This window comes from Tyto alba, unplaced genomic scaffold (assembly GCF_018691265.1).
Source record: "Tyto alba isolate M040663 unplaced genomic scaffold, T.alba_DEE_v4.0 Super-Scaffold_8, whole genome shotgun sequence".
Lineage (NCBI taxonomy): Eukaryota > Metazoa > Chordata > Aves > Strigiformes > Tytonidae > Tyto > Tyto alba.
The window spans coordinates 10843743-10871742 of record NW_024881329.1 but is presented as its reverse complement, the minus strand read 5'-3'; the positions used below and the strand labels follow the sequence as shown (position 1 = coordinate 10871742).

General features: G+C 39.2%; 2 protein-coding genes across 4 annotated transcripts in view; both read right to left on the bottom strand.

Moving 5' to 3' along the window:
* Window positions 1–8780, bottom strand: part of LOC104363070 (NADH-cytochrome b5 reductase 2) — a 15812-nt gene extending 7032 nt beyond the window's left edge. Inside the window, 5 exon segments of the mRNA XM_042784883.1 lie at window positions 197–280; window positions 1738–1864; window positions 2725–2831; window positions 4626–4698; window positions 8673–8780. Of these exon segments, the coding sequence (XP_042640817.1) occupies window positions 197–280; window positions 1738–1864; window positions 2725–2831; window positions 4626–4698; window positions 8673–8780 (499 nt within the window).
* On the bottom strand, window positions 7322–28000 carry OVCH2 (ovochymase 2). Of its 3 annotated transcripts, XM_033006987.2 has the most exons (21): window positions 27908–28000; window positions 25439–25548; window positions 24672–24763; window positions 23351–23523; window positions 22266–22361; window positions 21717–21868; window positions 20849–21044; window positions 19310–19333; window positions 17829–17919; window positions 17593–17726; window positions 17043–17183; window positions 15947–16077; window positions 15463–15556; window positions 14501–14632; window positions 14018–14098; window positions 13184–13370; window positions 11617–11686; window positions 10855–11053; window positions 10420–10571; window positions 9919–10087; window positions 7322–9520 (listed from the first exon to the last, which is right to left on the bottom strand). In XM_033006987.2, exons 1-21 carry the CDS (start codon window positions 27996–27998, stop codon window positions 9504–9506), a joined length of 2532 nt encoding a protein of 843 aa, XP_032862878.2. In that variant the 5' UTR covers window positions 27999–28000; the 3' UTR covers window positions 7322–9503. The 3 variants fall into 3 exon arrangements, 2 of the variants coding, with proteins under 2 accessions (XP_032862878.2, XP_032862880.2); XR_004409137.2 differs by lacking the exons at window positions 7322–9520; window positions 9919–10087; window positions 10420–10571; ... (5 more) ...; window positions 15463–15556; window positions 17593–17726 and having other exon boundaries at window positions 15973–16077; XM_033006989.2 differs by lacking the exons at window positions 7322–9520; window positions 9919–10087; window positions 10420–10571; ... (6 more) ...; window positions 15947–16077; window positions 17593–17726 and having other exon boundaries at window positions 17033–17183.

The window sequence follows — 28000 nt, the reverse complement described above, 5'->3', positions numbered from 1 at the left end:
AATCAAGATTAAAATTCTGAAGTTGATAGCTCCCAGGACTGAGCTCAAATCACTGGAAAGCCTCAGTGTTGCCAAACACTCATGAAAAGAGATACAGGTGTAAGTACTCTGCTACTAAAGTACAGTGTGTGATACTCCTCACATGCAGCCAGAGATGTATTCATCCTCTGGATGTTCCACGCGATAATAGTTTTACCTGTCCCTCCAGCTATCATCCCAAGGCACTTCGCAAACTTTTTCTCTGCTTCAGACTTCTTCTGAGGCTTGATAAGAAAGGTACCTAGAGGAAATGTTCAAAACCTGTAAGTACATTAACTCCCAAACAAACACGGATACAAATCCCACAGGAATAAATTACTATAGCCTACCAATTAATTAAGACATATCTTCTGGAAATGCTAAATGGAGTCAGGACTGAGTGCACAGAACAGAAACCCTGGTTTGTAAACTCCAATCCTAGCTTCGACCAACTGATTTATTCCTTCCCAACATCGTTTATAATAAACTCAAGGATTCCCACATCACTGCCTAGAACACAACTCAGCAACTGCGAACGTTCGTGGTTGCTAAAGGTAACCACAGCCCCTGCTACAGAGAAACAGGTTTCTTAGGCCATCTTCATCATCCTCACTTGCACCATGGATCTAGCCACTTGGGTGTGTCCACATTCAATGACATTGTAATTAAACCAGCATCAAGCAAGACCCCCTGCAAAGATTAGAATCAGCAATGTTGGAGCCTTATATACTTTCATCAAGTACTTTATTATCGTAATTCCTCCCCAGTTAATGAGATCCCCATGACACTCGCATTCAGGCAGGTGACTACCTCTAGTATCCTGTGATGAGAAGACCTTGCCAATTTCTGCTCTACACCTGGGTAGACCATTGCTTTGGAACTACCACGAAATCAGACAGTTTTGCAATTGAATTCATCTCCAAGGACCAAGCCAAACGAAAAGCCCCTGAAAAGTATTCTGTATGAAGAGCACTTGGCATATTCCAGTCTTAAGAGATCTGTAACTAGAAACAAACTTTCCTAGTTCCTTATAGTAGCCACAGCAGAGCAGAAAGGAATGTTTGTAAAATGTGCATCACTCATTTCCTCTGAGATACAACAGATTCATCATCACACTACTCATCATAGAAGGTCATAATCCAGAGAAGCGCTGAGCTCTCATCCCCCGAAAGTAAGAGTTAAGTACACAGTCCCTCTCAGTCAAGACCAAAGCAAAATCTTTCACTTGCATCTTGAAAGAGGATTACTTCTCTGAACTTACTTCTTCCCAGTCAACTCAGACCTGGTTTCATCATGAAATGGAGCTGGGTCACAGTTAGAAAGTTATTCAGTAACAACATTGAGATTTTCAGATGGCATCTTAGGCCACAACCTCCCTTGTTTAAGAAGCATCTGGAACATCTCCCTCCATATGTACAGCTGAGGTATTTCCAGTGCAGCCTTCTCAGTAATACACTGAAATAGCAATCTTTACAGATTTAATTATATGGTCCTCAGAGTGAGACAATAATCAGCTATTCCTCACCCAAAATAAACACAAAGTACTCTTTCCCATCGTATCAACTCCAACGGGCTCTTGGTCAAGACCAGGAAAGATAATTTTCTCTTTTTTTAAAAAAAGATTCTCTACAAAGTTGCAAGGTTTTATAAAACACCTCTCTCTGAGAATAACTGATACAAGTTCCTCCCTTTTGCTCTCCCACCTTCATGTCACAGTACCTGCCCCCTTATAGACAAGAAGCCCATTTGGCCCTCTGAAATCAATGTCTTCAATCTTCACGTCATCTAGGTACTGGGACATCTTCCCACCTTCTGGAAACTTGGGATTTACGTTTTTGTGGTAGACCTGTAAAAACAATAATTTGTATGACATGAACCACTAACTTTCCTCCAGAAACTATTACAAACTGTAGAACACAATATTGCCGGTCTGAAATTTAGCATGTGACCAAGGAATTGAGGCAATTCTTAAATCCCAATTATCTGTTGTGCCTTGCAACAGGCAGCAGCCAAAATAAGTAAAATGCTGCGTCACCCACGTGTTCCAATGCTCTCTGCAAACAGCCAGGCTAACAGGAATGGGTGGCAGGCAGATTACATACTGGAGCCTTCATTTCACTATCGCTTCAGCAAGAACCTTGTGTCACCCCATTTTTGTAATTGCTCCCTCTGAAAATAGCATTGCTTCATCTTTTCTTTTTAAGACTTTCCCAGAGACTTCAGCCACATTATAGATCTTTCACCTTTCAAAACATATAATAAGTATTAAATAGTTAATAAAAATTCACCATACTTGTAACATGAAGAACAGAGCGCACAAAAAACTCTTTCGCAGAAAAGGATTAGAAAATCCAGAAGTCCTGGGATCAATTCATCCTGCATTCCCTAGCTTAAAGCATTTCCCTTGTTTCTGTATCCCATTTTCTTAATCAATGTACACATTAGCAGCAACTCCTGCAGTACTGCTAAAGAAGTGATTTCCCTTCTCCATCTACCCCACCTCTGCTATCTCTCAGTGACACACAGCAGATCCACAGGATACAACTACTCAAGGATATTACTATTCAAGGATAATGTGAAACGAGTTGTTTGCCATGCAGTCATCCTATTCAAAAGATCAATCAAAAAGTCTACATTTTGCTAACAAGAAGTACTTTCCTTCCTTCCAGTTAGCAATTATCTATATTAAAGGAAACCAAAATTTACCTTTATAATTAAATCAACATAACCTTTTGTCTCATCACTGGAAACTGGGGTGTAGGCTCGAATCACCAGATTACCATCGATTTTTGCAGAAAGGTAAATATGTTGGCCTAGAGAAAATGAATTACAATTTGATTATTTATTTTTTCATCCTCAGTTTCAAAGTTTTCTGGAGGACAAGACACCTGTAGCCTGTTAAACACAAGCAATGATGGACAAAAATCTTTACCATATAAATGCTGTATAAAACATCTAGTCTCTCTTTTTTTTCAGCAGGTTTCTGGAGCACAGGGTAACTGAGGAGAGCCGGTATGTTACAGATTCAACAACAAGATACTAGGAAAGTAGGAAATGTATAGTAAAAATAGAGATATAGAAAATTTGCTGTTCATTCTCAAGTGCTATCTGTATTTTGGGTTCTGCTGTTCTCATGTTCATTAATGAAGTAAAAGTAAGGATGCACCAGTTCACACAGACAACGAAATAAATTAGTATTACATTTTAATAGCAGCAATCTCTCAGAGCAATCTTCCCAGAGATTCTGCAGCAAGACATCAAGAGCAAACCCTCGGGCAATAGCCCTTCTCCATAACTCCTGGCTCTGTAACACTGTGGCTTCCACAGCACTGGACACTGCTCTCCACAGAGAGCTCTTTGCCCAAGCTAACACTCCAAGAGGCAGATTCCAAAAGGCACCTGCTCCTTTCTGCTGATTAGAAGAACTGAAACTCCTTGCCAAGAGTGGTCTCCTCAGACAGACAGCACTAATCTAGAGAGTCATATGCAAAAACAAAAAGCAAGAACAGTGCTGGCAGAAAAAAAAATTTTTTTTTTTTTTTAGCAAAATGATCCTGGTAAAAAGTAGGAGACAGGAATCTCCCAGGAAGTATCTGGCTTGTGAGGTTCCAGGATATTATTCCTAAATTCTTAAGAATTGAATTCTTGTGGATAAACACAAGCACTGCAGGGCACATCTCAATCCATTTATCATTTCTCTAGTTCATCTGGACAGCTCAATGACACTTTCCCATACAAGCCAGGAGAAAAGTTGGAGAAAGATTGCTGCCTTTGACTGGCAGCACAGAAGAAGGATGGGCTCACAGCACAGAACGGGAAAGAACCTGACAGTTGCCATACAGCAAGGGAAACTGCGAAACATAGTACAGCACAAACAGGGCTACACCTGCACATCTGCAGATCAGACAGGCAGACTTTCCCCCACATAGATTACCATCATTCAAGGTCCGTGGTTCAATGCCATCAGTTTGTCAGGGTACATGAAACAAGACTGTGCCAATCCTAGCCTGAAATCAACTTCATGCTATAGAAAGCAAGACAAAGTTGTATGTGTATGTATGTAAATCAAAGGTAAGTGCATGCACAGAAAAGACTCTGAATATTGCAGCATCTTCTATATACAGTTGTTGTATTTTCCCCTTCGTTCTGCACATAGGAGTTTCAAGTTTCCCAGACAGAAGAGTTGTATACTTTCTCATCTACAAGTGTGACCGTATTTGCAAAAAACATGAGGGCAGTTGAAAATAAACGGAGGGCACCAGATGGAAACAAAATGCAAGTAAGAAATACAAAAAAGCTTTGACAGATACCATTCTGCTTATATCCTGACTGGTGCAAATTTCATCAGACTCAGTTGGTGTCATTGTTCTTGTTCTAAAACAACACCACACAATTTAACACGGACAGAACAAAGCACACGTGAAAGATCAGAAATACAACCCTTTGGGAAGTCTGGTATTTCTCTCTGACACAGCAGCATTCAGATGCAGCTTTTAACTCCTTGCTTTGCTGAGCATTAAATTTCCAGTCAGAAGCCCAAGAACTATGAGTACAGTTATAAATCCTAAAATCAGAAATCCACGTAATGAAGTGTTTTCAGTTCTTACCTACAGGTAAGCCTAATATATGATCTGGTGAAGGAAGCCCAAACCAGAATTTCTTAGTATCGTGCCTGATTTCCTAAAAAATCCCCCAAAACAACAAACAATATGAAAATGAGATCAGTATCACCACTTTGGATTTCAAAATCTGCTCAACAAGGTACACTTTTAGTAAGCCTGTTCTTTGTTAGTATGCAAGCTAAATACTAGGAAGGGAAAAGAAATGGCTTTCAAAAATAAAGTTTAAACAGATCAGAAGTTTTACAACCAAAGTCTTTTCCTCTTTAATTCCACAAGGAGTAGCTTTCTCCTGTTTGCACAATCCCTACAGCACCTTCATGTAAAGAAAAACTGGAAACCCTCTATTGCCTAAGGCTAGTGAGCACATTTCATCATTTGTGGTCAAAGATCAGGCAAGACACGGCGTGCAGAAGCACAGGCTGTTGGGGTGTTACTTCTCACTGACGCACGCTGGACAGAAATACAGCTCTAAACTAGGACCTAAACCATCAGTGACACGAGTCCACCCTCCATTTGAAACAACACCGAAGCGTAGGCATAGGCGCTCTTAAGAAACCTGCTCTAACTGGATTGCAGCCTGACTGCGGGAGTCCCAGCCACACCTTGAGGGCTCTGGGCGCTTCTCTGGCCCCCGGGCCCGGGGCAGCCCCCTCCCCGGCCGACGGGCACCGAAGGGGCCGGCGGGTCCCCTCTTAGTCCAACCACCCGCGGCGGGTACTTAGCGAGGGGGCCCTGCAAGGTGACGGGGCCGCCCGTCCCTCCGAGCAGCCGCGGCGGCCAGGGCGATGGCCACGGGGGTGTCCTGCGAGGAGAAGGGCGGGAGGTGAGGGGAGCAGCCGCCCGGGCCCTCGCCAAAAACGCCTCCGTGGCCCCCGCCCCGGCCTCGCGGGGTTCCGCCTCGCGGTGCCCGGGCACGCGTGGGCGGGAGCCGGCGCGAGGCAAGGCGGAGGCTGGGGCCGCGGCGTCCGCGCACAAGGCGCGTCAACGCCTGCTCGAAACCCCGTTTCTCTCACAACCTGGGCTGAAAGGGGTCATCCCAGGAGGGCAACTCCCGTTTGAAGTGTCTCTTTGGCAAAGCGAAGGCGTTTTGAGCCACCCTCCGTGGCCCATCCGCGCGTGGCGTGTCCCGCCCGCAGGCCTGGCTGATGGAGAGGACAGCAGGCCGGCTCCCCGGGACGGGCACACGCCGCTGCCAGCAACGAGGCCCCCTTCGCCCAAAACAGGGGGGCAGAAAGCCACAAAATCCAGTCACCCAGGGTGGACACTCGCTAGCTCTAGTCCTTTTCCCTCCCCTGCATTTTCCTACCTCATTTCTCGTTGCCTTCGTGTTCACCAGCAGAAAACAGCCGTGGAGGAGTTGGTCCAGTCCCAGCTGGCTGCAGCCTGTCCTGTAAAGCAGCAAAGTTCAAGTCCTCTAGGCAGAAATAATATGTAACCTTGCAGTGTAACATTAAGTTTCAGAGGTGAAGATGCCATCTTCCATTTTAATTTGCAAACATCCTCCCTCAAGTCTGCAATAGGTACAACTTAATGAAAGGCTGATTAAGGCTGCACCAACATTACCGGTAAAGATTGCGTTACAATGCCAGTGCAGCCAGCAAGAGGCACTGCTGGTTGCCTGGCTTTGCATTTGTGACTTACTCTGCAGACAGTATGTACAGTCCACAGTCTGTGTTGCAAACTACTGGCAAATGACCAAGTAACGGGGGGGGGGGGGGGGGGGGGGGAGCGGGCAGGAAAGCTGAACTTCAGCTAGTGTGACTGGGGGAACAGAAATTATTTCCTAATTTCTTCTCTGTGCCCTGGGCCAAAATTTTACTTTGTGACAAACAGCACTAACAAAGTATTTCGTATCTATGGACTTCAAATTGATTAAAAAACGAACAAACAAACAAACACACCCCAAAACCACAGAAGAGACCAAGTATCATTATTCCCTCAATAGAGAGGGACAGGAGCACACAGCTTAGGACAGACACAGAAGTCAATTAAAAGAAAATATAGGTCTTTGAAGTCCAAGTCCATGCTAAACAGTTTAAAATAGTTTAGCTAAAATAAAAGCATGCTCATATCACACAGACATGCCTTTGTCAGGAGAAAGGAAACAAACTGATCGAACTTATGGTGAAGTAAGGAATGCCAGGAATAATGTCACAGTATGCTGAGCTGTAGATGGTGATACAAGGAGAAGATAATAAATCTAATTTATTATTTTTTTGAATGCTTGTCTTTTATGTGACTGGTAAAAAGACTGAAAGAAAAAGACATTCAGTCTCCTGTCCTACTGAAGTACTGACTATGGGAAACAAGAGAATTGATACCTCACCACACAATTTTAATTTTTTGTTAATACTAGCTTTCCTCACCTGAGTTCAAAAGCAAGGGAACCACTACCAAAACACTATTTATTACTGCTCTGTAAATCCATGGAAGGATATGATGCTGCTGTGCTGTGTCTCCTCTGGCTTCATCTGGGCGGTCACAGGAGCTCAAGCAACCCAGAGCAGTACAACGCAGCAGGCCATTATGCTGCCCTAGGCTGGAAAAGGAGGAGATGGCAAAGTAAAAGAATTATGAACCAAGAATTCACTGAGGTAATGCCAGAGCAGGACTGCCACTTCAGAGCTAAGCAGCAAGACTTGTCAAAGATGCTTATGTTAACCAAAGGTCAGAACAAGATATTTTTGGACATAGAATTTTATTCTAAATATTTAGTGCCAATGAACAATGCAAGGAGGCTTCATTTGCTTCCCTACAACATTACAAAGAAGATATTTTTACTCACATGCTAACAGAAGAAGGTTTCACACCCAGATTTTAAGCACATGGGGAACCTGAACCTACCTCAGTATTCAGGCAGGCTACCTGTATCCTACCTTTTGCCTGTAGGGTTCAGGAAAGCCTCATATAACAACTGTCAAGAATTAAAATGGACTTCATATAAGTTTTGTGAAAACTAAAATACAATTCCATTACATGAACTCCACTGAAAGTAAATTTTTTTAAAATCAGATTTAATTTGCAGCGCAAAACAGTTCACGTTATTGCTAAAAGATACAGGCAGCTTACAAAGGACTAAACGGATACAACAAACAAAAGCAAGACTAGACTACTTGTAAAATCATAGTAGGAAAAACACAAGAGGTCAAAATCATGCAGTCAAGCAAAAAGTACCTTAATCAAATCAAATACAAATAATTTAAGATAGCATTACAAATATATGAAAGGAATTTTTTTAATAGATCAATTTATCAGCATATTACCACTGCATTCCATAGGGCTAGCATAGCTGATACCACTTGTAGTCCTCTCACCACCTTTTGATTTTTCTGAACACACCCACCTGATAGCCCTGATTATTAATATTAAATTAATGAGCAAATAAAAACTTTACAGGTATTTTAAATCATCTTGTTCCTGTTAAGCAAAACAGAATAACAACCAAGTGATTAGACACATCTGCTCCCAGCACAGTTAAAGTGATAGTTAGCTAAGAGCAACTTCCACCATACCTGAACATTTCCATAATGAAAAATTACAAAGAATATTTTCCCTCCATTGCTCTCTGAAGACCTCTTCAGAGTGCTGATCAAAGACAGAATAAGCATAACCTATCAATAATGTAATACAGCTGTGCCTTACACTTAATCTGATTTTGTCCATAGTCCTTCCACCATGAACTATTTTCATAGTTTCATAGAAAGCTCATTCTCCAGATTATTTTGTGGGCTTTTGCCTAAAACTTTACAGTGAAGGGAAGAAACTGGTGAAAAACATTTACCATATTCATTTGAGAATAGAGAGATTACTTTTCTCCCCAGATAAAGAATAAAATTATATATTTAAAAAAAATCAGAACTTCTAAACGAATGTAATCAAAAAAGTAGGGTTACTGTCATCAAATGCATGTATGAGAAATACACCTCTAAAGATTTTTGCCATTAATATCAAAAGAAACAAAATGAGACCTCTTACATATTTTCTAGTTATTTTCCAGAACATCAAGTCAAAGAAGGACTGTAGTTGCGTTACCTGTTGTACTACCATGCTGATGTAGTTTCTAAACACTAAGACTGCACACAGAACGGTCTGTAAAGTTAACTGGAGCCTGTCATCACAATTTCTTGTGTAAGCAACCATTTGGGCATTAAACAAACTACTATTTACAAGTAAATGTGCTCAGTTTGCAGTGTGTGGATTACACAGTAGCTCTTTATTTACATGTATAGATTAATTAGGATAGCTGTCAGTTCTTGCATGGTGCCAAAGGCCCTTGACCAGTAACACCCGTCTTTCAAACACTTCTGTGTGTTTAAACAACACTGAATTTGTTAAAACAGGAACTGTATTAAAAATATCCTTTTCCCAGCAATTGGACTGATGCACATCACTAATGACTAGACAATGTTCTTCTGCTCCTCAGTAATGCACTACTACTACCACTGCCCAGGTCCCCTCAGAGCCAGGGGTAACACCCTCACTGGCCTGAAAGGAAGGATGACTGGCAGCCCCTTCAGCTGTTGTACACTTAACCTCATTTCTGTAGTATTTTTATGCTCTCCAGTACTACATTCAAGGACATGCTTGGCATATTGTGCCTTATTTTCCCTCTCTTTCCTTGTAAAATAGGTTAACAGAGTGTGAGAAGCCTGAAAGTAACTTCCGTCTGCCCCAAGCACACACATGTAAATCCAAATTCAATTCAGGCAAATTGGCCGTAAGTTCACCAGGGTAAGTATCCCCTCCTTCGGAATCTGTTCATCAATCATGAACTAATACACTCTAACCAAATTTTGCTTTCAATGACATTTGTGCTTTGGAAATGTTTTACAATGTGGTCCATCAGAATTGCTCTTTTGACGGTCACACCATGGGAAGATCTACAAAAAGGAGAAAAATAAAACAGGGTAAACTTTGCAAAGATCATCAGCAAAGGCAGACTGTAAACTTGTTGAAGTGCACTCAGATGTCATGGTGTTCATGCCACCCTACCTCCTCCCAGCTCTGAGAAACAAAGTAGCAAAGCAGCAGTAAGGAAAACATTCATTAACTGGCAAAATGCAAGACAGACGGGAATAATAATACATTCAGAAGAAATAAGATTTTCAGAAGTGACTACTGATCTAGATTTGTCTGTTTCTGTGCATCCAGCTAGGGGTATTTTAAACAGGCAAGATTTCACGAAAAATAGAAAAATAGGACCCAGGAAAAGACCTCTCAAATTAATCATCTAGCAATAGCAAAAGGATTAATGTAATTGTGTTTTGTTCATACATACCACTACTGTTAACGCTCTGCTTGATCCAGTCAACAAAAACACCAACGTTTGTGTATACTCCTGGGTAGCTCTTCCTCCCACATCCTAAGCCCCAGCTAGTGATTCCATGAAGGGTGTAAAACCCCGAGTTATCTTCTGAAGGGCAAACTAATGGGCCACCAGAATCACCCTGCACAAGAACAAAGAAATCTTGTTATGAGCTGACATCATTCCTTATGTTTTTTAAAATATCAGTTCAGCTACAAGAGGTTCCAGCTGCTGCTGTGTTTGGGGGGTTCTGTTTTTAAAAGGCAGAGAAAGAAATAACCATTGTTCAGGGGAAGTACTTCTTTTTGCAATATGAGTAATTGAAGATCTACTATTAAGGAGTCTTTCACTGTATATCACCTACAGCCTGTCTGCATGAAAACAGCTCTTAGGGAGGTTTTAACACTCCCCTTTTCAGAACCCATCTGGCCATACCCCAAGTGTCAGAAGGCAAAGGTGATGTGTGCAACTTACTGTGCATGAGTCCTTGCCTTGTTCCAGAGGGAATCCAGCACAGATCATCCTCTGGGTCACTTGATTGGGAATGTTTATGTAATAGTTCTGACATGTGTCAAGCACCAGGATGGGGACTTCCAGCTGATGCAGTTTTTTCCCCTTTTCTCTGTCTTGAAGTAAAAGACATCTCAGAAACCAGTAGAGGCATGAATTAGTAGCCACAAAGAAACTTTACTCTTCCCCTTTTCAAATGGTCTCAACCTAAATTATCTGATTTCTTTCCTCCCACCCATTTCCCTGCATGTCTAGCTGAGCTTACACAAGTGAAACCTTTTAAACCCATCTGCTCTCCAGAAATTAATGTATAGACAGGCTGAACGTTACAACATGGTACACAGTATTTAAGACACAGCTACAGCACGCTCAACCTTCAAAATAGCAAAGAGTGCATACCTTCTTCATGTGCACCCCATCCAGTGACAACGCACACCCTCGAGGGCTGAACCACCACCGCCTCCTTGGCAGGGAGGCACACTGGGCGCACGTAGCGGTTGAATTCGAAGGGCTCGGCCAGTTGCAGTAGGGCGATATCAGAGTCCATAGTGGTCTTGTTAAAACTTGGATGTATAATATACTGCTTTACTGACCTTTTCTAGGAAAGCAAGGACATTGACATTTTCTGAATGACTTGGGAATTTGAGTCTTTAAGTAACTTTGTGTTTACACATATTCAGGCCATATGCAAGATGCCTTAAGAGGAGGACACATTTAAAAGCAGCTGCTGAAGCTACCAGCTTTCTTATGTTAGCAAGTCGAGATTATGTCCCTTGGACATGCCTCAGGGAACACGCAGGAAGCTCCATCCAGCAAGTGCAGGAAGAAGGTGTTGGAAAAACATTTGTCCAGTCTGAGCAAAGTTGTGCTCCAATTATTTCTGTCTTGGTAACAGTCACCATGGAATTTAGAGACAATACACTCCTCACCCACACACCCTCCAGGATACTGAGCTTTGGAGTTCATTACTGATGAAGGCACAGATCTGTGTTGATACAATTTCTCTGACAGTCATGCAAAAGCTGTTGTGTAAATGCAGATTAAGGTCAGCACGCAGGCTGTTAGATTGCTGCATCATGAACAATTTGGGAGATGGATTTACCTTAAAAACTATTTTGCAAGATTGATTTCTATTTTATTATTAAACAGAACTTACAGTACCTGTCTGTATTCTTGGTCTGCAAGATCATGAAGTCCTGTTACCACCGTCCATAAGTCTCTGTATTGTTGCCTAAAAAAAAAAAAAAAGTAGTACATTCTCAGGCTGGTATAACAACATTTGTGAAACCTGTGAATTTTAAAATCTCCCCCACCAAAATATATAGTAGGGCCCTACATACTCCTGGGCCAACAAACTCCTGAGGCCCATACTCCCATACAAATCTATGATTTCACTGACTTCTAGGGAGCATAAAATATTCTCATGATGAAGCAGTAGGATCTCTCAAACACACAACGGTGAGAAAGGTCATTTCTATAAGGACTGGGGGTGCCTAATGCAGAACACGAGGCCTGCATGGTCCACGTCATCCAGGGACAGTGCTGGTTTTTACCTTCTTAATGAAAAAATGTGTGACCTCTAAAACATTACCATCTATCAAATGTTATAAAGAAATGCAACAGAAACATTTAATTTCACCCTTTGGTTTCTTAACTAAACCCTCTTACTGCCTGAAAACCTGTCATAACTCCCTGATGAAATTAGCTGTTTAGAATCGTTAAGACACGAATGCAAATTCTGATGTGATAGCAACGTGCAATAGAGAATTCCTCCTTAATACAGCTCTTAAAGCAGTACCTTCACCACAGTGCAACAACGCTCAAGACACAAAGTTTTGCAATCTGTTATTTAGAAACTTAGAAGACAAAGAACAAAATTCAAAACAGCACTTGCATTTCAGATCCCCAGTTTTGAGGGGAGGGGGAAGAGAGGAAGAGAATCAAAGAAATGAAGAATATAGATGACTAACCATCTTTGGCATTCAGGGCTTTTGAAAGCTTACCCTCATTTTCAAGTAATTGCAACTTTATTTGAAAACAGGCCAGAATACCTAATTATCATCAATCCTCGGAGGATTTTAAAAAAAATATTTTAATGATTCAAAGTATGTGAATTTTAAATTGTGATTAATTTGAACTTCAAAACAGGTAGTGTTCAGCCTAAGAGATGAATAAACAAACTGCGGTTTAGAAAGTATTTTGAAGAGCCCAAGAGTTGCTCCGACTATCCTTTTGTCTCCTCTAATTACAGACAGAAAAATTGCCAGGTAATCTGACTAACAGACTGATCGGTTCTTAATAAAGGAATTGCAACAACCCTGTGCACAAAAGCCTTCTATGCATGTCCTTCAAAACCTGCACAAATTCAGTAATTTAAAAAGTTTTTGATAGGTTAATTCTACCTGGATGAAAACATGCTCTGTAAACAACCCAAACACAAAGAAGTCAGGTACCTAAAAGTGTTGGATGACAAGGGACTTAATATCTTGTCATCTCCTCTGAAAACTGATCTGAACGAAAACCAAGCCTACAGAGGCAGGCTACTTCCTTAGTAGCCACTATGATCGTAGTACATGTGTGTGGAGCAAAATAATCCAGTGCCAGCGTGAACTCTAAGTATGTGGTAACCAAAACTATGCCGGCCACCCCAAGCAGAACCACCACACTGCAGAGGTGCACTGTGCAGTTACAGACATTCCCAGGGAAGTGTCCATCCCAGTGTACTTACTTAGAATTAAAGCAGTGAGCAGCTGTGACAACCCATTCTTTGGCAAGAACTGCTCCTCCACAGATATGCTCATCTGAAATTTGTACACTGACCTGCCAAGGCCATGAGTATGGTACAGCTTCTTCACCTCCAATTATCCTACTGAAGATGAACCTGGGCTGATTTGAAGGCATTCCACAAATACCATCTGAAACAGAAGACACTGATGTCTCAAGAAGTCTTCAGAGGTTAAGATTTAGAGAAGCAAAGAACAGTCCATTTAAGAGCTACTCCACAGCTTCTCACCTTCCCCTCTCCCCTTTTTTGCTAAATCCTTCAACTTCCCTCATAACAAAGAATCCAAATGTTTAGAGGTAGCATAAGGAGATGGTCTTAGCTAAAACAGAGCTTCACCAAGATGAAAGCAACTGCTTACCTTCAAAAGTTTTAGCCTCAAACCTACAATTAATATGGATTCATCTCAATCTCCATAAAGTACTGAAGGGAAAAAGGGAGGTTCTAAAATGCTGGTTATTATTTTCAAATACCCTGTACTCTTTGCAATTATTTTTACCAAAGCAAATAGGTGTAAACTGACATACAAGCTGAAATAACATCATTGCACTGCTATAAATGACTTAACAAGATGAAGGAAGCAAGAAGAATTAGGTTCTGTTATTCTAAAGCCAAAGCACAGAAGTGTTATTATTTGTTGTTTTATTTCCTCAAAATAACCTTAATGAGAAATTCTAGGACAGCTACATCTATTAAATATTTGAAGAAAACACCATTTAAATTATAGTCCAAAAGGTACTCCTTATTCCCATAAAGAAAATAAAACTCTGCTTGGCTAACCTGCTGTAACCTGTAATTCTTCTTCAGTCATATCCATATCTTCAAATTCTTCTTCACTAGTTGAATCCAAAGTATCTAAATCTAGTGAATTAAAATAGCAAATGTATTAGCAGGCAGTCTTGAGTGATATTTTTATTACAAAAATCACTTTTATTTCCTTTATTATTTTTGTAGAAGGAACAGATTTTTACAGTAGTGACCTGTGCTATTACATCTTCACATGGAAGAAAAGTGCCATTTAAAATGTACTAAAATACTCTTACACAAAATAAAACTCTGAGGTTTTGGTAGAATCATTGTTTCTCTTCACCCACTCAATAGGTCCTTTGTTTAATGCCTCAATAGATTCACAATACAGTTTTTTCACTGAAACAATTTATTAGATGAGAATCTTGTAGAGCAAAATAATTCTGAACAGCCAGATTCACTGAAGAGCCCTTTGTGCTGCCCCAAAGAGGCAGTTTCCCAAGTTACTTCTATTACCTGTTACATGAACAAAAGAGATTGTAGCTCTGAATCCTCCAAAGGTCTCTGTTTCATCAGAGTGAAAAACAATCAGCATCATAGCAGAGGAGCTTAAAACAGGTGCTGGTAGGGCAAATCCACAAGACTTTGCTAAAGATGAGAGAGCAAAGGTTCACTGCAGATTAACATGTACTTTTTCATCCTTATCTCCTCCCATAGTGGGTACCCAATATTCTGTGTATCCCAGCTCTCACACAGGAGGGTAGAAAATAACTATAAACAAGAGAGGAGTAGAGATAAGCAGCCTAAGCCAGCAGGACTGTTCTATTATTCCTGACAGTCTGTCCCTGTTCAGTAATTATCTCATAAGAACAAGGAGACTCTTGCATTATTTCACAAGAGTCTGTTGCAGCACTCATGCTCAGAGGTTGCCATTACATACAGAACACACTGGAAACCTGATTTCCCCTTGCTGGTGTTTCAGCACTAGCATGTGCTAGTGCTAATCTAAGCACCAACATCAAGCAAGTGCTGAAAGTAGTTGACTGGGACAGGTCTTCCTCACATTCAGTGTAAGCCAGGGGAATATCTAGCAAGGTGGCAAGAACTACATGAATCTTCAGTGAAGAAAATGAAACTGGACTCTGAAAAGGAGACCTCTTGGGTGTTTTCTGTGTCTGATCATTACCATTAAAAACAAATTACTGTGTTATGCCCTTTTCTTCATTTACATGAATTCAGAATTCTATTTCATATAGAATTTAAAGACACAAAACTGTTCTGTTCAATGTGATTTTGCCTCTAAGTGGAACAGAAGCAGCAATACCTAAAAGTATTTCTCAAGGCACTGAAACTAGTACCTATAACATCACCTGAGACTCTATAGGTAAACTTGATTTTTAGACTGTAAAACAGGGCTAGTGAAAGTCGTAAAAGAAATAGGTCATCCCCTAAAGTACATCAAAATTCAGAAGTCAAACCAATTTCCTCCTCTTTTCCCACATCTTCATACACAGTCACGGCATCATAAGAGCAATCTTCACTCTCTTCTACTTCAAAAGATTGGTAAGTAAGCTTTAAATAAAAAATGAAAAAAGCAAACCTTGTTAAATTCACACAAATAATTCAAAGATCTATTGTAGGGTCTTTAATATTCTCAATTATTCCTTTGGCCTTTGGTTTCTGTGTCATTCAAACTTCTCCTAGGTGATACATAGCATATTACATTTGCTAGAAGAATCTGTCACAATAAAATTTAAGCCAGGAGATCCTATTTTACCATAACCCAAAGGAGAAATTGAAATCTATCTGGCTTTTGGGATGGAAAATGATTTCTCAGCTGCATCCAGCAGCATTATACAAGCTTATGTTGCTTGATCTTGCTTGTCCTTCGCTGCATTATTTCTTGTTAACTCAGTGGTGCCCACTTCCATTCTATAGACACAAGAAGGGCTCATATTATACCTTGATTACATGGTCCTCTGGTGCACAGATAATCCACTGACAGTCTGCCATGTTGCTGTAGTGCTCTGGGTAGTGCATACTTTGTAACACCCCTTCTTCAAAAAGGACAGATAAGGACTCACAGCCAGAATCTGGCAATCCAGGAAAACAAAAATGGAACACTGTGATTTCCTATTAAATCATTTAACAAAAAAAAAAAAAAATCCAGAAAAACTCTTGCAGTGCTTTCACACAGCTAAGAGAGAGAACAGGTCAGGAGCAGAAAGCCAAATCCTTCTGTCTGAAAAATATGCAAAGGAAATTTTTAATCTACTTCCAGGCAGAAGAGCAATTCAACCCATAACCATAGCATTCCCCTTTGGCTACAGGCACAGGTACCTGTGTGTGGTGATAGAGCAAGACACAGGCATGTCAGAAGAACATTTGACAACTTTCTTTGGAGCAGAAAAATGGAGACATAAAACACAATCAGAGGACATACCTTCATGATGGGCTATGCCATAGCAACGCCCCTCAGAGCGGTTTCCTCTCTACACTCTTCAAAGGAGAGAAATTAGCTGGAAAAGCAGCAGAAACAGGAACAGCAGGTGTCTGTCTAACCAGATTGTCCAGATTCAGCAGATGGCCCTTGGGCCCGCTCCCTAGTGATGGTGAACTGCTCTGCCCAGCAAAACTGAAAGCAATTCTCCATGACATATCTCAGCACTAGCTGTTTCCCTCAGGGCCACTCCATGAAAGCATGCTTGGGACTAGCAAAGCAGCTTTCATCTGGAAATTCTGCTCATTTGACTAATGTTATTAATTAAACTTTAAAACAATCTGGAAATACAGAAGGAAATGAGATCTTCTATAAAGTGGATGGAGAAGAGGAAAAGTTAAAAGAGGGCTTCTCTCAACAGCATCTATCCTACCTCTTTCTGGCATCCCAGTTTCTCTACAATGCCACATAGCAGTCTAATCACACTTACCTTGTTCGTAACATCATCCACATAGAAATATCATAGGAGCTTCCTCTCATTTTTTATTTTCTCCTGAAAATTTTTTTCAGGTCACCACCGAAAAATGCAGACAGGTATATTACTAGACTTAGACTTACCAGGAAGAATATCTGATGTAACAGCTTTGTAGGTCATGGAAAAACCAGTTCCATAATCCTTGTTGTCAGAAACAAATTTCAGCCTTACACTATTGGAGCCAATCAAAATTGGTAATGCAATATCTCCTCCACAGAACTTCCCTGAAATATAATTTTAGAGAACAATCACTGTTTAAAGTCTTTAGTCACTTGAGAAATCTCATATGTACCATTTTTAGTACTTAACTGTAATAATTTTAGGATGAAAAGGAAATTATCTATTCATTCCTCTACATTCCCTATTAATCCATTAGCCCAAATAGATGAACACTATTAAAACCAGAAAATCCTTGACACCAGAAAGTCATATGCTGACACTGTTCCCTACCAGGCATTTTCCATTCTTTTCTCACAGTTAATCTTTTATTTTAGATCATCTGTCACAATGTATTCATCATGAAAACGTAAGTACAACATAATCAACTGCAGTGTCCTCATTAGGTGTACCTGCTGTTAGAATGAAGGAGTACACTCTCATATTATTCCAAAGAATAAGGGGACGGCAACTCACCAACAAGTCTGTTGTCTTTTGAATAGACTGATAAAGAATCATAGTCACAGAATGTTTCTGGCTCTATATCAAAGTGGGAAAAATTAAGCAATATATAATTCTCTTCTGGTACAAAGAGAGTCCACACGCACAATCTGGAACAACAAATTAGTTCTCATTCACAAAACTGAAGCAAAAAAACAACTACACCAGTATGGGGAATAGTTTCTGGGGAAAGACTTTGTGTGTCTACTTACTGGTGGTTTTGATAGAACTGTTTGGAACTTCCAGGAAAATTTAATTCTCCTTCACTGTCAGGGAGTTTGCCATCCTGAATGCTACAAAATGCTGCATTGTAGAGTTAAAACAAAACAGAAAGAATCAAGTTTGACAAATATACAATCACCTGTTCCACCAAAAAGCTCAAACATCTAGAGAATACTGTGAAACTCAAGATCGCTCAGCTTTTTTCTGCTGGCAGATTGATGCTGGGTCTTCCTCTGCTTTATTTGGAATTACGGTAAGTCAGTTTTAAAACACATAATTTGAGAGCAAAAATGAAGCACTGCCAACATACTATCATATTTTATTGTAAAATTGGCAATGCTTGCTTTTTACCTTAAAGAAATTACTTGTTAAATGAGGATTTCAGTATAAATAATTTTCAGGAAGGAAAAATGCCTACTTCAGGACATAAGAAAAGTGGTCATTGCAGCCCATTTGCAATAACGTCCTTAGCTATGTTACAGCAGGAGATTTTTGCAACAGTACCATATGGTATTAAAGACACCTGAATAGAAGAAACAGAATCTTTTGCCTGTGGATAAATGTCTCCAAAAACACAATTGCTTACAAAAATTATCTCCTCCTGTCTTTCCTTCTCCTTGCAAGATAGGCCAGTATGACATTTATCAACAACTATGTATACAAAAACAAATTTAAGGAGCCGTGTACTTATAAGATGTTACCTGAAGCATTCTAGGAAGACCAATAAAAAATTTCAGAGACACAAATTCTCACTGGCCACAGCAAGTCTATACAAATTGACTGTGTGCCCAAGCTTGTTTATCATCTGAAGAATCTCACTCTACATTACTAACATTAAAATTTTAAGATCTAGTTCACAAAAGTTGTTTCTAGTATCTTTATGTGAATTTGTACCTACATGAACAGTGTCCAACAAGAACATAAACATGGTAGCATCAAAGTGAAACTTCAGTTTTAAAACATGTTACATTTGGGGTTAGGTTCATGTTTTGGTATTTTTGCAATTTATTCATAGAAATAGACACCAGACAAGTAGATAGATTCATCATAGACTGCACAGAAGTACTACTAATTTATCTCTTACTTTCAATTTAGAAGCTATACTTTTATACAGAATCAACTTCACTAACTAGATTTCGTGCATTGCTTGAGATTCTGTTCTATATTTCTCCTTCAATAAAAATATGGCTTTATATATGTAGCTGTCTTAAGGAAAATTCCTTTTTGAAATCACCACAGGTACAACCCTAGGTAAGTTGTTTTTTTTGTTTGTTTGTTTTTTGTTTTGTTTTTTTTTTTTTTTTAACAGAACAAGAGGAAAAAGGTATATATTTAAACTATAAATTTAAAAGTGTTTTGATTAATCAAGCTTCTTCTTGTTTCTTCCTTCCTAGATTATACATCAGACTATTTTGGAGGTCTTTTTATGCTCTAACACAGATAGACAGTACTGAAAAAATACTGTACTCACCTGTGGAGCTTTTCATTTTCACATCTAATAAAGGAGGGATAGAGAAGGGAGTGGAAGAAGAATAAATTACTATAATATTCACAATGTAGGCTTTACTTTTTTCCATGTAATTTTACACATCTAGCACCAAGGTAAATTCAAATGGTTCTTGGGGACGTAATGTCTACAATACACTAGGCTTAGAATTAAAACAAAATTGCAAGTTCAGGCAACACTGACTTTGGAATAAACAATTCTGGAGTAGTCACTTTACAATTAATCATCCATTGATAGGCCACCATTCAGTCTGAGTAGCACAGTACTCTGTTTCTATGTAATTGTTGAGTAAATGCTATAACATTTCAGGTAAGGGCAGCAGAATCCAACTGCTAATATCACATCAGTGACACAGAGACATTCAGCCTGACAGCAATTACAGTTAAGATCTTTTGCACCAGTGGGACATTATAAAAGAACAAGCAAGCAAGCAAAAACTAACACAATGCAATTGAGAACTGTGTTTTCACTTTACCTGTCAAATAATTTTTTTTGTTCACTGGAGCCAACATATTTTAATTACCACAACAGCTAATCATATAATTTTTTCCTGGTAAAGTGAGCCAGCTCATAAATTTTTAATAAAAAGATGCTGTCTGTCAGTTTTTGTTTTTTTTTTTAATTGAAAACCAAAATATTTTTCAGAAGCTAAACTCTTTTTATTTTTCTCTGACTTTGAGGGTTTCATTTTTCAATAACCAGCTGAAGCTGGTTTCCAGTGGGAAAGTTTTATTTTTTTTGCCCTTGCAATTTTATTTCTTATCATCGACTAGCAAAACCTCTTAAACACCCCTCAGTTTTATATTTCTCTGTGTAAATTTCAACACATTCTCTAACACCTTTTAAAGAAAATTGCCCAAACTGGAAGAGAACATTAATTCAGTTTCTTAATTCAGCTCTGAGTGAAGTTCACCCCTGGACAGACTGTCATTTATATCTCCAGCTCCATGACTTTGGAAGCGATGGATAATTTTCATGCTGCTCCCCTGCACTAAGGGTCTACATAGCCTTTTGAGCAGAGTAAGCAAAAGCATTTCTGAGAGCACAACTTCTCCCTATGTAGTCATTGTCTGATCCAACATGTTTTAGCTGAGAAAAATGACAAGCGACTTCAAAGAGGTGTGCATGGAATTTCAGACAGTTTTAACTGGTGAATTTCCACTTAAAAACAAAAATACCAGGCTAACTGGTGAGCTGAATGAAAGGACCATTCTTAAAGTGTGTGGGGGAAAAAAAAAAAAAAAAGATACACACACACACATATATGGTCCAAGTAGAGGCAAAGTGGAAAAGAAGCAAAGATTTACAATGCTCTCAATTTGGTTTTGGCAACTGCCAATCAACACCACACACTTAAAGGCATTGTGAAATGCTATAGTGCTTTGCCAGGAAAAATGGGGAAATAAGTGCTATATCTTGAAAAAGATGAAATTAAATGAGATATTATCATGAGACAGAAGAGTTGTCAAAAGTGAGGGACATATTACTGTGGAGACTTAATACCAGCACTCATGTTCTCCTGAATCCAGGGAAGCACCGCACTGAGGTCTGTGAATATTCCCGGAGATCCTCTGTTATAATGTTTCTTCTTCTCATTACTTATCCAGCCACGAGCACAACCCATCCCCCAGGAGATCACACCAGCAAGAGTCCAGGCACCATGCTTACGTCGGCACAAAAGAGGGCCTCCCGAGTCTCCCTGTAAAAAACAAGTAAAAGCCCACAACTCATAGCTTACAAAAGTGCATAACATACCACTGAGCAAGCCTTAAAGAGTTTATTGAGTTCTCTTTTGTGCCATACTAACAAAACTGTAATATACGGAACAGCAATTTAAAAAACTGTGAAGACACTTTCTTTTTCAGTGTGATTAGTCAGGATTGTCAAGAGGGGGAGAGAGAGAGAGAGAGACCAGTTCTCTCATGGGTGCACATCTACTGTGTTTTCACATGTAAAAATGAGTAAAAGTTTGGGGTTTTTTACCCCCATAACAAGGAACAATGATTTAACCATTATCTCATTTCCTTTCCTTCCTGTAATCCAAGGCAACACTTTCTACTTTCCTCCTTAGGATCTTAGCAACATTAACGAATTTATCAAGTGTTCTGAGGTTTGAAAGCCCTAAGCATTATGGCACTGGAATACATTACAAAATTTCTTGCAGGAACCTGTCATACAACTCATACAATAATCAAAATGGAATTGCGTAATGAAGTGCATTGTCCCATACAGAACCTTTGAAAGAATTCACACATCAAAATTCATACACTCTAAATATCACATTTTATAGTGTATTTATTCATTTAGGCACATAATGCATTGAGCTGCTGAGAAACACTTGTAAGCACAGAAGGCCCTCTGTTCAGCTGACCTGGCAGGCATCTTTTCCCCCATCTGGAAATCCAGCACACATTATAGTGTCACCTTGGATGGGTTTCTTTAAAGTTGATAAAGCTCTTGAACACTCCTTACTGTTTAAGATTGGTAGATTGACTTCATATAAAACCTGAGAGAGTACTCCATCTGAAATACAAAAAAAAAAAAAATTGCCCATAAGAAATGCTAAAAGGTGAACTTAATGTCACTGCTAATTCACACACACACATAAAAAAAAAGTTGCAAAGTTACTTCAAGACATTTTATGGTTACATAAATATCCAGTTTTGTGTACATAAATAGTTTTACTTGAATAAACTTCAAATTTTTTCAAAATTGAAATACAGGTCTATATACTGTAGCTACCTGTTTTGATATAATTCACAGGTAAGCATAGAAACTATCAAAGATCCCATTTTGAAATTACAGTCTTTATGACAAGTTGATGGTTTTTTCTGGTCTATGACCTGTGCAATCAAGCTCTTCATTTCAGAGATAAGACACTGAGAAACCTGAATGCCAAGGAACAATTTGCGTGGCTTACTCTCATTTAAACGGCCCCAACCACAAGCAGTGCAGATATATCCTGCCTCAAACTTTTCACCTGGATTAGGAAGACATGCTGGCAAAACCGATGAGCCTGCCAAACACAGAGATGAATTTTAATGACGAGTATTCAAAAGAACAACGATAAAAAGCTTCCTTTCTTAGTTTTTTTTTTTTTTTTAAACTAAAAGGTATTGTTATTTTTATGACATCTGAAAAACTGATCTGGCATTTGACAATTTATCTGTGCCTCCATTTCATAGTATTTCAGAATGAAAAAAGAAAGCCAGGAGCACAAGCTTCAGCCCAGGTCTTGCCATTCCTTTTAAACTTAGCTGCTATCATGATCCAAACTTCCATTAGAAAACGTAGTCACTCACCTTTGTGGTGGCACAGAAAGAGCAACATAGTGACATGAGCTGGAGCCTTTGGAAGTGCAAAGTGTATAAACTTCAATATTATATAAAAATGATGTAAAATAGCCTTTCAGAAAACCTGACCGTAAGGCAAAGTTAGCATACAGCTGAGCAATGGCTGGGCAACAGGCCAGGAAACAGGGTGTTAACAGCAGTCCTCCCCTCTCCTTCCCCTTCCAGAGCCGATACGGGCCATTCTGCCACTACTAAAGACAAGCCCACACTCCTTTCTGCAGGAAAGGAAAAGAGGGCAAATAGCAGAGAGGGTGTGAGTAAGGTACAGAAAGGACTGAGTTATGCTCGGAGCTCTGGCCTGCCTTGGGCTAGTTTTACTGTTCACCAGAGGCAGAAATCTCTACCTACACAGATGAAATAATAAAAACACCTATTTGGGCAAATTTTCATCTCCTGCATACAAAGAACTATACCTTTTTCTTCAAGGGAGTATTAAGTCTGAAGAAGACCATTTAATTCAACTGATACATTTTCCTGACTTACCTCGGGTATTTTAAATACTTCAGTTGCAAAACACTTTGGAGATTTTTAGTGGTATAATCTGACAACTGTGAAATGGGTTTAAACTAAGTTTCAAGACTTTTCACAGCATCTGGGAGGAGCAAAGGCCTTACTTTCACCACTGAAAAAGATCACATAGCCATGGTCTTACTGAAGTTGAAGGCTCCATCCAGCTTCAGAAGGGCAATGTCATAGTTCATCGGCCTTCTGGGGTCAAAGTCTGGATGCTTAATGACATATTTAACAGGGAGCGTCTGCTCATCATTCTCCCTGATCCTTAAATCATGCTCTCCTGCAGTGACATTCAAGTACTGGAGTAGGTTCCTGTAGAATAGAAAAATAAAAGTTCAGCAACAGAATATCTTCAAAGTGAAAGGAAAAAATAAAGTTGTTTTTAAACAGAGAAGTTATTACTTCTGATACCTAATACCTTTCATCTTCAGATTTTAAAGCACATAATAGGTACAGTCAGCAAGAGTTGAGTATGTCCTACAGTAGAAATCAGGAGATGAAAAGGACTGAGAAGAAAAATCATTTAGCTACGCTCCTGACTGTAGTTTGCTGGTCCTCAAAGGAACCAGGTCCTCTTACTGTGTTTAAAAATGTTCAGTCGCACTGCTTTTTGAAGGAGGAGGGAAGATTTGGACATGGGCAAGTACAGAAAAAATAGGACCACTTCTCTAGTACCCGCAAGTTTATATCTTAAAAACACAGTGAATCCTGCTTTAGGGCTCCTAGTAATCGGATATGATGTGCAGTAAGGAAACACAAAAGAAAGCATTATAATTTTTTTTATTCTGCTTCAGATTTATTCACCAGACTTGAAGAATTACTTTTGTGTCAGAAAGTTTTATGCTGATTTAAATATTGCCTGTCCTTCTGTAGTTAACAACCTCTGCAGTTATTGGCTAATTTGACCAAGATGTGATCACAGACAATGCCAGATACAGATAAAATGTATAATTTCAGGTGATCCTTTAGTACGAAGACTCAAATAACCATAAGGGAATCAGAACCTCAGTGAAGTGACTACAGAATCAGAACTGAAACCTTTCATACAATGCTTGCAGACTTTTTTTTTTTTTTAGCACTAAGACTGAAAATTATCACTGTGCAAGAGGTCAGTACGGTATCCATTCACCATGTAATTGCATATACCTTGCCCGTTACTGCTAAAAAAATAAATTGCAGTCGTTTGATAATTAAAATTAGGTACAATTTCTACCTATGCTTGCAAAAAAAAAAAAATCAGTCTCCACCAATCCCTGTAAATTTATTTTATTCTTAATTATTTTTGAGATGTTCAAACGTTTTGGATTTTTCTCCCTTTGTTAAAACATGTAAAATATCAGTTAAGAAAAAAAAGATAGCATCTGTAAGTAATAGCCACAAAAAGATACTACAGCACACACACTTTTACAATCAATGTTTTTCTGCACCTGCAACGTGCTTCTGAAATATCACATCCATACCTGTCCAAGATGCAGTGAGCTGCTGTGACTACCCACTGAGCAGAAACAATGGTGCCGCCGCAGAAATGCTTTTGCCTTCGTTTCAAGGAAACCTGTGTCATATAAAGAAGGCGTGCCAAATAAGAAAATCTTTCTATTTTCTCTGACTGCATTTGAGGAAGAAAGGAGAGAGTACATGCAGGTATTCTGATGAGTCACATAGCTAAAGCACATACTGCATTTCAAGAAAACACATCTTCATAGCCTTCTTACAGTCCTTGACTCTAAGAGATCCTACACCTTGGCATTCTCTCCTCAGCTGGGATTTGGTAGCTGGATAAAAGCAACATACATGTAATGGATGCCAAGCCACTGAGGTACTCGGCACGCTGTAAAGGCTGGTAGTTAGTTGAGATTTTTTCCTTTGCAGGTCACTGGGAGCACTGCAAATCCATGATGCCTGGCAACAGTTGGGGGCTGGGGGTGGTGCCCTTCGGTGCCCTATTTTTAAGCAGTCTCACCCATGCCTCTTTACAATAGAATATTTCTGGAAGAGCATCTGGAGGTTAACGATAAATAAACTAAAAAGTTATTAGCATAGGTTTATCAGGGAGCAGGACAGGTTCTGTATCCTCTCTGCCTGCTTCACTGCTTTTCATAAAAGCAGGGTGGAGCTTAACAATACACCGTGTCAGTAAGCACTAAGTATATGTGTTTTCTTATTTTGTCATTTCTATGGAAAGTCAGGACTTTGTTCTGAAGATAAAACCACATTTGCTTGTGCTAACCTGCCATGGATGTGAGCCTTGTTTCACCTGGTTTCCCCCAACAATCCGAGTAAAAAGGTTAAGATAATTCCATGGTGTTGTCTCTTGAACTTTCTGCCCACACTTAGCATCTGAGGAGTAAAAGGGGGAAAAGAAGGAAGGGTTCAGTCTGGATTTAAGTTTTTTCTACTTTTTTGGTAACAGTATTGGAAGGCTTGGCCTGGCACAGAGGTCAGTGCAGTCTCCCTATCATGAAAGGAACCACATCTAATACAAATTGTCCAGGCTAAGGCTAAACTGAGGTAAGAAAAAGGCAATGTACTTTATTTTGCAGAAGTTCTCCACATGAGCACTTTTTGATCCAATTGTATCACAAATATTGAATTTTGCCTTCCATGAGTAAATGTGTGTACATGTATGTATATATATATTTCAATATTCCTGTTAGGTCCATGCTTACTTGAACTTTTTAGAATGTCAACATTCTCTTTCAAGCAAGTTTTGGAATTATTTAGCAACTAAATCACTGTTTCACTATTGCCTTCAGAAATCTCTTTACACCCAACATTTGTACTTAAATTATTTTGGACAGAGTCAAAATACACAACATACAGACCTTGATGAGTAACAACAGTGGCTGAATTTCTCCACAAAATCTATTACTGCAGCACCTTTATTTCTTCTTAACTCACTATTATTACTATCTACTATGGCTAAATGAAGCTGATAATACACTCCTTTACAAACAAATATTTGTAGAAAAAAGTATCTGTAGTAATACCTACCAATTTGGTAGGATTTTAAGAAAGATAGAAGCAAAGCAACCAATTATGCCAAGCAGCACGTTGTAACAGAGGAATTCTTTGTATTGCATTTCCCAAACCCAACAGTTGCCACAAATTTTTTTTTTTTTAAAGCTGTATGAAAACTCATTGAAGCCAAACACGTCTCAGACATTTTACTACAAATTCTGTTAAGCGTTACATTGGGAAAAATTTGGCATCCATAAACTTGGAATATCTGATTGCTGTTTTGGCAGATACGTGGCTGTATTCAAAGGATGGAGGACCAATAGTGGTATACGCTGTCTGGAAAATGTGGAATCCTCCAAACTATAAAATGCAGCTTACAACACCTACAAAAAGGGGTTTGCAATGACCCTTGGGATTAGCATGGTGGATGAAAGTGATTAGTGTCACAATAATGCTGACACAATGCTACTTACCCTAGCTTTTACATGAAAAGGGCTTTATATAGAAATGAGCTAGATCGTTTATCTGATTTTTTCATTCTTTCCTAATTCTCACTGTGCCCACCTACTTCCCATGTTCAGTGATACAGTGAGAAAAGGGGAAAGAGGAAACAGAGACAAAATTTTTAAAAATAGGATTTAGGTTTTACCAAAATGAATTTGGTACCAGGGAAATGGGCAAAAATAAATAAATAAAATTAAGAACATTGGATTCACAAACTAAAACTTCCTTTTTTTCTTTCAGCATTGAATAAGTCTATTCTCCTGACATATACAAGATTAGTTTAAAAGGTCCAAGTCAATATTTATATCAATATTATACCAAACTTATATTATCTATATTTTGACAAACTCTAAAATCTTAGGCAGCATGGTATTTGCAAGCCCGCGATTCCCAACCGCTTTACAGACTGCTTCAATGTTGTTCACTGTTCGGATGAGAGATTTCTACGTAAAACACCTCACATCCATCCACATGGCAGGACGCTGAAGCCAGTGAGTACCATTCTACAGAATATTATACTTTGGACCACTTAAGTGAGCAACTTGTTATGATGATTTAGATACCATACCTGTTTTGACAACCAAACCAGAGTTTTTACAGTGAAAACAACTGATTTGCAGGATACTGGAAATCAAGTGATAAATTTCCTTTTTTTTTACTACTGCAATTTTAAAATGGAAGCAAAATGGTTATGCAAACAGCCAAGACCTGATTTCCATTCCAGTTTGCTGCAAAAGTTCCTGAAGGAAACAGGAACAATTGCAATCATTACTTGTTCCAAAAAAAGAATACTCTGGATTTCAAGATGTAAGACAATGGAAGAGAGGACTCATTATGTTTTGCTTGCAGGTCGTGGGTCACATGCTAAACCATGATCTTAATAAACTTGCTGCAAATCTAAGAGTATTTCATGTTATTTAATTATAAATCACATTAATGTTATTCATTCTGAATCATCAATGAATCAGACAAAAGTTTCATCAGAATTACTCATTAAAAGATAACTCTCAGTTACAGACTTGGATTGGAACAAAAGCAAAGAAGGAAAACTAGAGCAATTATTCTAATGCTATCTTGTGTGTAGGTCTACAAGCTCTTTGGATCAAAATCTTAGAGGGTGAAACTAGTGCAGCTTCTTTAGTTGAGCACTGACTCCCATGCTTGTCACTGCCTAAGAAGAAAACCATGAGTACTGAGAAAACTGTTAAAGCTAGACGTGAAAATTTCATCCTACCTTTCTGTAGAGTGGATAGTACAGCATGAAACTCTGTAATACAAACTATCCCCGTCAGGAGTAACTGCAGCTCACTGCGGGAAATGTGCATCT